This window comes from Phaethon lepturus, unplaced genomic scaffold, assembly GCF_000687285.1.
Source record: "Phaethon lepturus isolate BGI_N335 unplaced genomic scaffold, ASM68728v1 scaffold27735, whole genome shotgun sequence".
NCBI classification, from domain to species: Eukaryota; Metazoa; Chordata; class Aves; order Phaethontiformes; family Phaethontidae; genus Phaethon; species Phaethon lepturus.
In genome coordinates this window covers 69407-82854 of record NW_010543126.1, presented here as the reverse complement: position 1 = coordinate 82854, position 13448 = coordinate 69407, and the positions used below count along the sequence as shown (strand labels likewise).

Below are 13448 nucleotides of genomic sequence, written 5' to 3'. Positions count from 1 at the left end.
GTTCCCTACATCTAAGCATCTGAATGAATTATGACCCAACCTATCTCCCTTCCGCAATCTTCCACTTCTTCCCATGTGTTCTCTTTCTTTTATTTCAGTTTGTGCAGTGCTCTTTGCACCTGCTCTTTCCGATGCCCTAAGTATCCTCCTTCTTCTTAATCTTTGTGCTATTGAGTGTTCCAGAGCAGTCTTCTCTTTCTCACAGTACTTTATTAATAAAACTGTGAAACTTATAAAATCAACTTATGTTATAGTAGTAGTTCTTTGTGTCAGATTTTGCTCTTCTTTTTGCAGTCCTTCTCTTTTGCTTTCCTTTGTTTTGCATGACACAAATTATAACCTTCAGAAAAAAATCTGTGCTTTTATGTTCTTACTTTTCTTTAGGAGTATTAAAATTATGATATAATATAAGCATTAATATAATAAAAGCAGTCAGTCATTGCATCTGTTATTACATATAGAGAAAATGGTGACATGTTCATTTAACCAGAGTCTGGAAGCAATTACAGTTTTTTAAGATTAGATTTTCATTACATCTTCTCCTTTTATCTTACCAGATATTCCTGATGTAAGACCAAGACCAGTATACATTACTGCAACACGGAACAATGAAAATGTCTATAGCACAAAAATCCCATATATGGCAGCTCGAGTTGTGTTTATTAAGTGGCTTGTTACCTTTTTTCTTGAAAAGAAATATTTAACTGCTGTTCAGAATACAAAAAATGGAGGAGAAATGCTCCCTAAAATTATTCAGGTGTGCTTTAAAGTTTTCCTCTCTTACGTACATGCTAACCTTGCAAATGATCACAATGCACTGACAACTGAAGCAAGAAAGAAATGCTACCCCTAAGTGAATAAATGATGTACTTGACTACTTGATTTTTTTTTTTCTTTGGAGGAGGGAATCTCCAAGGGAAACACTTTAGTAGTAATTCAGTAGAAGTTGGTTTGTTTCTTTTTCTCATGGCTGTTTGCATTACCAGCTTCATCAATATTACATTTAGACTTTTGGAATTTAATCTGTAAACTGTCGTACTTATTTGTGCTATGGACCATTTCCCAGCAACATCAAAGGCTGCTTTGTTTTTGTCTTGATTATAGCAGCTATTTACAATGAGGTATTAGAAAAATACTTCATTTTCAAATTGCTGGTTCAAATTGCTTCTCTTAGAATTAGGGACTTCATGATGAATTTTATAGAAATAGATGCGTTTTCTCTTAAGAGATTCTCTGGATTCCTGTTAAAAAATTAGAATCAATGTCAGCTTATATTTTTCTCTTGAATTGTAGGTCACTGTCAAATCAGGATTCAGCAGAAAGGCATACATTAAGTATTGTGGTAGAACTGTATATTTTCCAATTGTTTTTGGAGTTCTTAACTGTAGAAATTTGAAGCTCTAAACCAGCTTAAGTGTAGCTTACCCACTGCAAGTGCTTTTTTAATTGATCTTTTCTTTCTCATTGGAAATTCCACCCTTTGTATAAACTGCTGTGCCATTCCAACAGACATAGCCTCGAAAAAGAATTTTTTTCTTTTCACTGAATTTTATAGACAGCTGACACCAGATAAATATTTAGGTTGCGTAATGGTATTGCTGCCCTCAAAATGGAAACTGGTCAAAAGTTATCACTTAGCTGAAGCTGTGTGCCAGCTTGTGGCACATTTTGAGTTAGTGGTTTTGAAGTTCACTGTGCCTCGCTAGTGTGGTTGAATCTTACCAAAAAAGTTCATTGTGAAAAGCAGTAGAGATGTTACTGTGGCTCTGTTACTGCTCACTTGGTCGAACAGAGGGCAGCCTTATTAATGTAAACACAAAGCAGAACTACATTTGGGCGATGCTTTGAGTTAGCGTAAGTTTGGGTTCTTTTTCTGGTAACACGAAAGCAGGATTTTTTAGTCCTCTTTCTTGTCCTGGGTGGATCATTTTAGCCACATGTGGTTCGAGATGTTGCAAAATGCATGCAATGCCAGAACAACACCTGACAAAGATTTGTCAGGAGTAATAATGTGCAAGAGTATAAGCCAAATCCGCAAGGGACTTGGGGCTTCCTCTTCACTGTGTCTGTGCCTTCCTCCGCTCCCAGCACTGCACCCCCCCCTCTTTTTTATCTTATGGAGTGGATAAGTCAGCTGTTCTGGGCGGGGGGGGCCCATGTGAAGTATATGTCATGTAGAGTTTAAGACCAAATTCTTTGTTGGATCAAGTAGTAGACTGAAAATTATACTTCCTGACTGCTGGCATCCCAGTGTGTGGGGGAAAGAGCACTAGTATTTTGAGTTCTGCATAAGTATTCCTGATTTTTGGTGTATGCTATTTCAGTTATTTAATTAGGTGTGTGTTGTCTTCTGTGTAGACTGTTGGTGTTGTAAACCAAGATAAAAACGCAGAGCTGGAAACCAACTTGTCTTATGCAAGCGAGCAGGAGAGAAGCCATTCTAACAGCAGCACCTTGTCCGACAGAAGGCTCAGCAATTCCAGCCTGTGTAGCATCGAAGAGCAGCATCGGACTGTCTATGAGATGGTGCAGAGGATCCTCTTATCCACTCGAGGATATGTTAACTTTGTTAATGAGGTGTTTCGACAAGTAAGTGTGTGTGTTTATTTGCTATTCTATATATTTTGGTTTTTAAAGGAAATGTCAGGGTTATGAGAGAGCACTGTGAAGGCTGTTGATCAGGTAACTGTTCAAATTTGATGTTAATCATACCCGCACCCTTTTTGGAGTCCTTCCTAGATCTAGTTTTAAGGATAAAATTATGAAATTTTATAGTATTGCTTGGGAACTGAATATATATATAATATAATTCATAATATTGCGGGAACTGAAGCTTGTGGCTGATGCCAGCTGGCAAGGTGTCTTATTTGAATGGACCACTGTATTTGTTCTTGGTATTATGATGTAATTTAAAGGCGTGTAAAGAGGTATTAGCTTGCAAATTTATTGTTTGAATTAGTAAGATTTTTGTTCCTGTGATCAGCATCAGTATTTAATGCCAATTTAAACATTGATTGCTTCTACTGGTATTTTTCATTAATTTGACACTTTTTCAATTGTTTGGGATAAAAATACACGTGGATCTACTGGAGAGTCCCAATGTCTCTTTTTTTGTGTCCAGTACCAAGGTAGAAATGGGTTGAAGCAGCAGTTCCAGGTCACATAAATGTGCAGAAGATGCTCTCTAGCAGCTGAGTGAAAACACATGTTTTATTGTGAAGTATCTTGTGCGGCATGGTTCAGGAACATCTTGTACCAGTGCTTTTCATTGGGATGGATGGCACTTTGACAGCAAGGAGTACTTTTGTGTATTTGAAGAACTGCTGTGGCATGCTGCCCTCTCCTGGTGTTTGTTCAGAGTATGTAAGGTTAGGTCAGCTTCCAGGGAGCAAAGGCTAACGTGATGCACTGCTTTTATCTATACTCAATATGATCAGCGTTCAGTAATAGAAACAGAAATGGTATTTGGATCCTTTTTGTGTTTACCTCTCCCTTACTGGAATCTCACTGGTTGCTGTGAATTCCTCTACTCTTTTTTTTTTTTTAAATTCTATTATTTTTTTCTTGCTACCCTACTTCTTAGTCTTTCTGAAAGCATTCTGTGTAGTGCTCATTCATCCTGCTGATGAGCTGCTGTTTCTCTAATATTCTAGCAGTTCACTTTCTGCGTCCTTAAGTTGACAGTGTCTGTCAAGACGTTTCCAGAAACTTCACATTCTTGTTGTATGGCGTATATAAACTTGCTTTTGCTAACCCTTCTATTTCTGCTGAAATCAGCTATTGGATGTTGCACTTCATGCTGGCTAGAGACAAGGAAGTGTACTACGTGATGCAAAGATTTCCCCCGACCTGAGCAAGATACCTTTGTAGTAGTTTTGCAGCTAAAACTAAGTTTAGCCTGCCAGATCTCTCTGGCTAGTAGTGGCTTGTGAGATGAATCCCTGTTAAGTTAGAGAGCTTACAAGGAGCAAAAACAATCACTTTGTTTTTGTCTGAACAATTACAACATGGAAGTAATTAGGAATTACTAGTTATGGAGTTGTGAATGATTTGGGTACATGCATAAGTTGTTGATTAATCATAAATCCTTCTAGAACAGACCTAAACGTAAAAATTACGTATCCTTTCTATATTGAACTGTATTATTTATGGGTGGTGCTGTGGTGGTGTGTTTGTTTATGCATGCACATCTATGTCCTATGTATAGTAAAATTGGTTACCTTTTCAATTTAGGCTTTTTTATTGCCACCTTCTGATATATCTGCAACACGAAAAGTAGTTAAGGTATATCGAAAGTGGATATTGCAAGAGAAACCTGTGTTCATGGAGGAACCAGACAAAAAGGAAGACAGTCAGGATGCTGTCATCAACTTAGAGGATTCATCAGTACAAACGGACGGTAAACATGTAGGGTATCAGTGTTACTTACTTTGTTCTGTTCACCTACGATATAAGACTTAAGTTTTAAACTTGCTTTGTAGATGAGTAGCAATTTTAAAAATGTTTGGAAAGTCAAGATTAAAAAATCCTTTTATTTAAGACTCAAAATGTAAATAATTATTGAGTGTTCAGTAGCACTTACTGTGTGCAGGGAAAAATTGCAGCTATTTTGAAAAACATGATTTGTGAATTATTCCCTGTCTATACAAATATGACAGGAAGAGCTTAATGGAAGAAGTACTAACAGGTTCTGCAGTGATAAAATTTAGTCTGGCCTAGTGCATGTAGGACTATTTCCTTTTGGTGGTAGTTACTGAATCTGACAATATATACTAATTTGTATATGCTGGATGAAATATTTGGATTCAGACACCTTAATCTAGGAAATTAAAGTGTAGATACAAATTCTGTGCATCATCTTTTTAATATCCTATATTGAACCATCAGTGAAAGTTGACTTTGATGCTGTTGACACTGTGAAGCTATTTAAAGGGAAGTTTTGTTCTACTGAGAAAGAGGTTTGAGTTGTAAAAACATAGTGAGAATCTTGCCAGATTATTTTTGTAGAGGATTTTTTGCCAGGCTTAAATTCAACTATTACTACAATCAGTGACCACAAAACGTGATATAAAATATTTTAAATAACATAGCTCTTAAAACTTCTACAAACCTTTAAATTCTATATACAGTCTGTTTGTTCAGAGATTAGGAAATAATAGACATGAATTCCTTGCTGAAATGAATGTAGGACATGACATCTCCCTATTTTTGCTTTTAACATTTTAAATGATTTTGAAAAGTATGGACATATTCCTTTCTGCTTTCTCACTAACTGAATCATGTTTTTGAAAGCTTTCCTCTGACCATTCAGGACATAAGCGCTCATCCAGCTGGGGAAGAACATACTCCTTTACCAGTGCTGTTAACAGAGGATGTGTATTAGAAGATGAGGACAAAAATGTTAAAGCTGGTGCTCAAGCTGCATTACAGGTGTCATGTATAGAAATGTTACAAGGCTGTGACTTACCTAATCACGTATCTTATGCTACAAATTATAATATAGTCTCTGAGATTAAGGAAAACAACTACCATCAATTAATGCGTTTTGTAAGCTACGATTTGTACTTCATTTACGACACTTAAAAAAATTTATATTAAACCATGTGACCATGTCTTAGAGCCAGATGTCTATATTTAAGAAAGAAGGAAGATTTTTTTTTTTCCCCATGTGGGCGCTAGGAATTAATCAGAACTGTACATTTGCTTTCATTCAACCTTATTTGTTGGAAATATTGGCAGTTGCTCGAGCATGTAATGGCAGGAAATGAGTAGCTGGAGGAATGGTACTCTTGCCTGAGCGAATAGAAAAGATACCTACAAAGGTGTGTGTAATGCACGCCTTTGGGTCTGTAATGCCACCTGACTTTTTGCTAGAATGATGTAGAAAAATAAAACGATAGGCAATACATGAAACTTGCTCCAAGGGAAGTGAAGGGTTTGACTGGAGGAGGACAAGTATTTTATTGTAAGTCTTGACTTTTTTTATTCCTGACACTGTGTAAACTGACTGTAAATGCCTGTCTTGAAGGTATTCTTGACAAACTCGGCAAATGTTTTCTTATTGGAACCATGCATTGAAGTCCCTGTGCTTCTGAAGGAGCAAGTTGATGCTTGCAAAGCAGTTCTGAGTATCTTCAGGCGCATGATAATGGAACTATCAATGAATAAAAAGACATGGTGAGCTTAATATGTTCTGCATCATTTAAGAGAAAATTATCAACATTTAAACTATGGGAGAACTACTGGATAGGGAAAAGACAAGCTTTCTTGGGGCAGACCTTGTTACAGAAGTTACACTTGTGATTTGCCTCAGAATCAATTTGTGAGATTGCAGGTTCTTCTGAGTCTACACCATTGCGCTCTTTGATTTCAGGGTTCTGGCTAGTATTTCCATTCCTGACTTCACCTTCTCAAAAATTAGTTTTTACAGCCCACAACCAATACGTTATTTTGCAAATGATCTGTGAAGTCTGAAGTGTGATCACGTAGTCAATAAGTAAGGCTTACTGGAGATCTAAGAGGGGTTTTCGGTATGTGAAAATTAACAACTACGATTAATAGAACATGTGAAAAAAGAGTACAACTTTGTTTTGGAACCAGGGAACAGATGTTACAGATACTTCTTAGAATAACAGAAGCTGTGATGCAGAAGCCGAAAGAAAACCAAATAAAGGATACGTTCGCTCAAAGCATGTCGGGATTACTTTTCCGAGTGAGTGTTTGGGGTTTTGTTATTTGTTTGTTTGGGATTTTTAATGTTGGTTTTTCATGATGATTACCCATAGTTTTAGTTAAGTACTATTGTACAGTACTACGAAATGTACTTGTAAAACATGAAAAAATTCTCCTTTGCAGTAATACAAGTAATTATTTTGAAAACTGTTCCTAACAGAGGGAGACGGATTGATTTGATCTGTTCTTCAGGGCTCTATTACAAACTGGGGTAGAACAGGCAGGCACACAGTCTCTGTGGGATATCTTCAGTGAGTATCTTTAGAGAGTAAGCTTGATGTAACTGTTTTCCTAGAAGTTCAGCTGGCAAGTCGAAACTGAGTCACACTGAATGAGATCAAAACATTTATACATTGTATAAATAAATAAATAAATATTTTAAATCTCTACATGCTCAGCTGCGGTATCTAGGCCGGAGTGTCACAGGCATAGCTCAGTCACCACAGTGATGCTGTAGGTGTAGGAGACAGTTCTTCATTCTATTATTATACACAGCATATTATTTCAGCTTACCAGAGAACATACAGACTACCTGAAACATACATTTTGGAATTTTTAGATTTCCTTAATCCGTAACTTTCACAATTATTTACCCACCAAAACCTTCTGGCAAGGTTTTTTTGATGAAAAATAGCTATGCGTAATATCTGTGCATCATGAATAGTCAATGCTAATATGCAGGTGGGTGTTGACTTCATCAGCATGTGGGTTGGTGTTGGTGTGCTGAATTAATCTTGACAGAAATGCATGAACTGTCGCTTGTTTCTTTTCTTTCAGACCCTTATCGTGGCTTGGATCCGAGCAAACCTGAGTGTTTACATTTCTCGGGAGCTGTGGGATGAGCTGCTCAGTGTTCTGTCTGCCCTGACAGACTGGGAGGAGCTCATTAACGAGTGGGCCAATATCATGGACTCTCTAACAGCGGTGCTAGCAAGAACTGTGTACGGGGTAGAAATGACAAACTTACCCTTAGATAAGCTCAGTGAACAAAAAGAAAAAAAGCAGAGAGGAAAAGGTTAGTCTCTGTGCTTCTGTGCTTTTTGTATCAAACAAGTTAAATATTTAAGTTTAATCTTAAAAATTAATTTTATTTAACATTAAATACTACTTAATCTAGTATAAGAATCTGTTTACTCAAATGTGAAGTGCTTTGGATTCATGTATTGTCATACTTCGTTGTGGGAGGAAAGGTAATTGGAGTCAATCAAGGTAGCTATTTAGCAGTTTTTAGTATGCGCTTAAAATCAGTTTTCTGTGTAGCGGAAATGAAATGTGGTTTCCCTGTGCTGTAGTCTGGCATAGTCATCAATGTAAAAACTATTTTCCATGTATTTTTATTAATTACAGTATTTTAGCTACGTCTGTGTGCCATCTTGCAATTGACGCACATAGTTGAAGTAGTGGTTGTTTTTTATTAATAGTAAAAATTTAATTTAAAAATTGTTTAAAATATTTATTTGTTCATGTCTGAGTGCTTGTAAGTCCATTCATACTGTAGCAAAAATATGTGCCAAAGCATATGATGCTAGAGAATTTTGTTTTCTTTATCTCTAAGGTGGCATTTTAGAGCCTCAGAAGACAGCTGTAGTGGGAAGATCTTTTTCATTAAGCTGGAAAAGTCATCCTGAAGTTGTGGAGCCTATGAGATTCAGAAGTGCTACGACCTCTGGAGCGCCAGGAGTTGAGAAAGCAAGAAATATTGTTCGTCAAAGAGCAACAGGTTAGACCATAACTAAATGCTTATGTTCCCAAATACTCAGTAACACTCAAGTTTTAAATTTGCCTTTGCGTTGCGGCTGCTTGCAGAGTAGTGCAACTTAATAATTAAAGGCCTAAACAGTGCTGTTGCGTACCTGTGTCTGGATGTCTTGACTGCTAGCAGTATGAATAAAGAATCGGAAGTATTTTTGGAAATTCTAAATATATGCTTTTAAATACGTTACATTTAATTACAGGTTAGTCCTGTGCACAGTATTGTTTTTTGTAAAGAAGTAAAGTGCATTCCCGTTTTTATCAATTCACGAGAAAGCATTTATTAACATCAGTCAGGTAATATATGTTGCTTCTGTACTTTCATACAGCCAGCTATTTACCATGAGCACAAGGTAAACCAGATATTTAATAAAAAATTTCATTCTTTCTTATTTACTTTCTTAGTGTGATGAGGTATTTATAGCATCCCCTTTTCCTTTTTGCTCTCATGTTTACTTCTGGAAAGAGGAAAGCAGAAGGGAGAACAGGGGTGAGGAATGATGGGGGACTGTCTGAGACCCCCAGCATTGAACAGATGCCTGATTCTTCAAGCATTTCAGCAGCCTGAATTTGATCTCTCTCTATTTCATGGTAGCATGTTTCTGTGTTCCAATTCAATGGGCTATGGATTAAAACTCTCCATAGAATATTTCCTGCTTTTGAATGGAAGATATTTCGCTGTACAGCTTCCTTCCTCAATCATAACAGATCAGTTGTGTTTCTTATCAGGAGAACGTGAAGGTGATTAGTATGTTTTTGTGGCTACAGGCTTCATAACTAAGCCACAGCATTCAGCTTAGATCACGAAACATTTTGGCAGTGGAGTCAATTCATTCTTTGTGTCTGTTTTATTTTTAAACTCAACGGGTTCCTATTTGTGCTCCAGTGGAGAATTCTTTCTTTCTTCTGCTACAGCGTTTCTCCCCTAGACTTTTCACCAAAGCAGTAACAGAGAACCTGGAAGTATTGATCAGCAAGGACTTCTCTTGGTTGTGTGAATTCAAATTTAAAGGAACTTCCTGCCTTAAGTAAGAAAAGTATGTGGTGGGGAGCAAGTAGGTTGTCAGGAGGGTGAACTGCATGTGTAAAAAGCCCTTAGTTTCATTTTGTATGGCATGGTCAGATAAAAAGAGAATTATTCTGGCTTTCATGGGATTTGTGATGACCAGTGGCTCCCAAATTGGCAGGTGAAAAAAGTTTTATATTTGCATTTGCACTTATAACACATTTTATATATTTGAAATTATTATTTATGTCCCTTTTCTACGGTAAGACTATTACCGTAATAGTAATATTCTACTACACAAAACTCAGGTACTAAGCCTCCAAAGGTGTCATCTTTCAGAATGAAATGTAGCAGTCCCTAAGATGAATACAGAAACCAGGGCCGTTCATGGGAGGACTTTCTTGAGCAAAGTGGACATTTTGGGAGAAGTGTCTCCCGCTGGCGGCTTTAAAAACAACACCCCACCCCCTAAGTCAACATACATATACCAGAGCAGCTTCTGCTTCCAGATAAGATTTTCTTTTGGTCTGCTGCTTGTATCTGGAGTTATAAGAGTAAGAGCAGAATATTTTTGCAGTAGCAGAAAATCTTTTAACCACTACCCTACTTGAGTATTTTTGCTTCCTCCTTCTTCCCCTCTGTCTTCTAAGTGTCAGCATTGACATTGCAGTGTACAAGAAGAGAAACTGTGAATAAATAAATAATTTTTTTTTTCTAATAAATTTCTGCTAGACTTCTTTAATTCAGCGTAACTTTTAGTAATACAACCGATAATAAATTGCTGCTTTTCTCTCAAGGAGACTTTAAGGTTGTGGCAATTTGATATTAATGCATAAAATACCAAGTTTTTAATGATGTTAGCCACGTTGGAGAGTGTTTTTCTGGTGGCCTTTCTTTTTCTAAGAAACTATGAACCCGTTTAGGTGTTGCTATTTTGAAGAGAAATTCAGTAAGATATGCATTCAGACTGCACTTCCCTTATGATGACTTAAGAACTCCAAAGGCCTTCACGTAACTCGTGTCCCTTTCATCATTCTACTCAGAAAAGTGGAAAGCAGGGCTCAGTACCCCAAAACCAGACTCCACAGGATAATTCAGGGTATAAGGAGCTTCAGGAGGTCATCAAGACTAACCTCCTGCTCGGAGCAGGTCCAGTCAGACCAGGGTACTCGGGGCTTTATCCAGTCTGGAGCTGGAATGCCTTCTTTTAAAAGCAAAATCAGAGGCAGCTGTATCCTTAGCTCAATTTCTGAGAAGCACACTATTCCACTTCTCAGGTGAAAATGGATTGTTTCCAGCAGAGGTGAATGAATGTAAGAGGTAGCTGGTTTCTTTGGGGAGCATAGCTAGCAGAGGGGAATTTGAATAAGTTTTCCATTCTATATTGAGCTGTATGTACTGCTTACAGGTCCTCAATGGAAAAAAAAAAAAAAGAGTAAGTCAAACTAGTCCAGAGATAGGAATCATACACTAATGAAATGAAATATTCCACATTGTGGAACTGCTGTGATTGAGAAATCGCTGATTATTGCACTTGCAATGTGTGAGATACAGTTGCATGTTATTAACTTACAGCTTATAGGAAATGCATCTGGACTTAATGTTGTAAAACTTTTTTTTTTTTTTTTTGGAAAAGCATTGTGTTTCATTTTATCATGACATTCAGAACCCCAAATATTTCATTATTTTTTCTGACATAATTATTGCTTTATTTTTTCCTGGAAGCTAAGCGAAGCCAGTCTATCAGCAACTGTGTTCATCTTTATGAGGCTTTGCCAGCTACTAAAAGCGTACCTCTTCTGCTTCACACTGTGAGCTCTCTTTTACCTGGTATCTCTTACACTTCTTGCTCTCACAGACTGTCAGGTACTGTACTTTAAAGTCATCTTTTATATAAATGTTCTTTATATTTTTAAACTGCTGTCTGTCTATTCCCTTTCTGTCCAGTTGATTATTCTTTAGCAGTGTGGAATGAGATGTTTTGCACTGGTTCTGTTTCCTGTGCCTCAGATCTGTTCAAAACATGGCATTGGTAGCCATTAGGAGACAAGCAAGTTTAATGAGATCATATCTTGTCCCTTTTCAAAGTTACAAAGGGTGGCAAAAGATGGCTGCTTAAAACACTTTTTTTTTGTTATTTTGTCACTGGGTTCGTTGTCAAAATAGATAACCTTTTCAGGGAAAAGGAGAGCAGCAATATCTTTGCAAGGAAGTACTGTAGAACATAGCTGAATGCTTGAATGTATGAGCTAGTGCAAGCAAAATATGCAGTCAAAGAAATGCAGCTGATAGAGCTACTTGATTGAAAAGAAAAATCTCATTCTGTCTGTGTTACACTCAGTTACAAATCGGTGCTTGCAAATGTGGATTTTTTTCTTCTAAAGATTTCTTCCTCTAATTATTGATTATACTCCCTAGTAACTAAAGTAAAATTTATTTTAACTTCTTAATAAATAAATGTTTTTATTCATGTTTACACTTTCAATGACTTGATTTAACAACTGTTTGGAAATGTTTAATAAAGTTTGAATATAGTGCAGACCAAATATACTAAGGGTTAGGAATGCAAAAACTAAAGGCAACAATCTAGATTTGGGCCTTTTAGTGGTTATTTAGGCTGAAGTGGGCATATTTTTTGCTCAAAAGTGTAGTAAATTGCTTTCCTGCTTTCAATACAGTCTCGTCCTGTGGAACTTACTGTTGTGATAAATAAAGCTCGAACAAATGCTAAGCATACAACTTCTGAACTGAATTCCGTACTGGTACCCAGACATAGATGTGAAAAATGGATGTAGTGGCCTGAGAATACAAAGCTACTGTGGCTTAGGGCATTCGTCCTATCACCTAGCCATGATATGTTGGTGGAAGCAGTGAGAGTTCTCTATAATGTTAGCAGACCTTCTTTTATTTCTGTTTCCAGCTAGTAAGCCTCTGAAAATAGGACCTTCTGTCACCTCCCACATTTCACTTCCTGGGAGGGATTTCTGACTCTTGAGCCCTAATCAGAGTTAGCTGCTGTAGCAAGATGAGACAAGTTTTGTGTATGTGGTGCGTTAGGGCTCTCTAGGGATTCCTATTCTGTGCGATATCTTGAGGGTTTTTTCACCTCGTGCTGCTTGGTTATCTTCAGTCGTAAGACTGAAATTATTCTGGCTAGTGAATATGGGCAATGACCGGAAAGAAAAACTTCTCTTTTTTTGTTATGTTATTTTATTTTATTGTTTTCTGTAAGACATTTAAAGTCAACAGTGATACTTTGAGGTCAGTAAATATCAGAACAGTTAGTTTTTGTACATGTGTATTTGTGAGATAGTTTTCAGAAATACATGCAATCTTTATTAAGTATTCAAGTATTAATTAAACTCAGTTGGTAGTGTAGATTGAATGAGCTGAGTGTACTGTTCTCCTCTTGCAGGCTGCTGCAATCTGTGTATGTTGGTCTGTAATCTCTGATCCTGAGGGGCCGTGCTTCTTGCTCATTTCTAAATAAGTGTAGCATCAATGTCAGTGCCTATGGAGCAAACAGAAAGCAAAGGAGAGAAAAAGAGGAGAATAGAAGGGTGGTGGAGAGGTCACTTTTATTTAAGGTGCATATTATGTAACAATATGCAGAGAGAAATACAGAAAACTTAATAATTCAGCCCATGTTCTTTATTGAAAAAAAGAAATTCAAGGGTTCTTTGTAAAAGTTGCTACAGCAGCATTTTTTATAATTTTTTTGAAAAGGAAAATAACATTTGCTGTGCAGATTGAACACCTTGAACAGGCTGGTGGTTCTGTTGGGTCAGCTTTGATGGGGTGTGTGGGCCACCTCTTTGACTGCTTTCTGGGGAAAGACTTAGCATTTAGCTTAAGTATGGTAGGTGGCATTAACTGGTGTCATGGCCGTAACTAAAAGCACCAGTACTGAATGGGAACATACTTGATTCCGAGTGTTACTGTCTTCCCCCGCACTAAT

At 37.1% G+C, this 13448-nt stretch overlaps 1 protein-coding gene across 1 annotated transcript in view; it reads left to right on the top strand.

Annotated features, from left to right (window-relative positions):
• The window catches only part of RALGAPA2 (Ral GTPase activating protein, alpha subunit 2 (catalytic)), an 82052-nt gene that overhangs the window by 25797 nt on the left and 42807 nt on the right, over positions 1–13448 (top strand). The window contains exons 9-17 of the mRNA XM_010288260.1: positions 558–757; positions 2359–2589; positions 4234–4407; positions 5293–5430; positions 6029–6177; positions 6601–6712; positions 7510–7747; positions 8288–8452; positions 11216–11356. Coding sequence (XP_010286562.1) covers positions 558–757; positions 2359–2589; positions 4234–4407; positions 5293–5430; positions 6029–6177; positions 6601–6712; positions 7510–7747; positions 8288–8452; positions 11216–11356 — 1548 coding nt within the window. The remainder of the gene's footprint in view (positions 1–557; positions 758–2358; positions 2590–4233; positions 4408–5292; positions 5431–6028; positions 6178–6600; positions 6713–7509; positions 7748–8287; positions 8453–11215; positions 11357–13448) is intronic.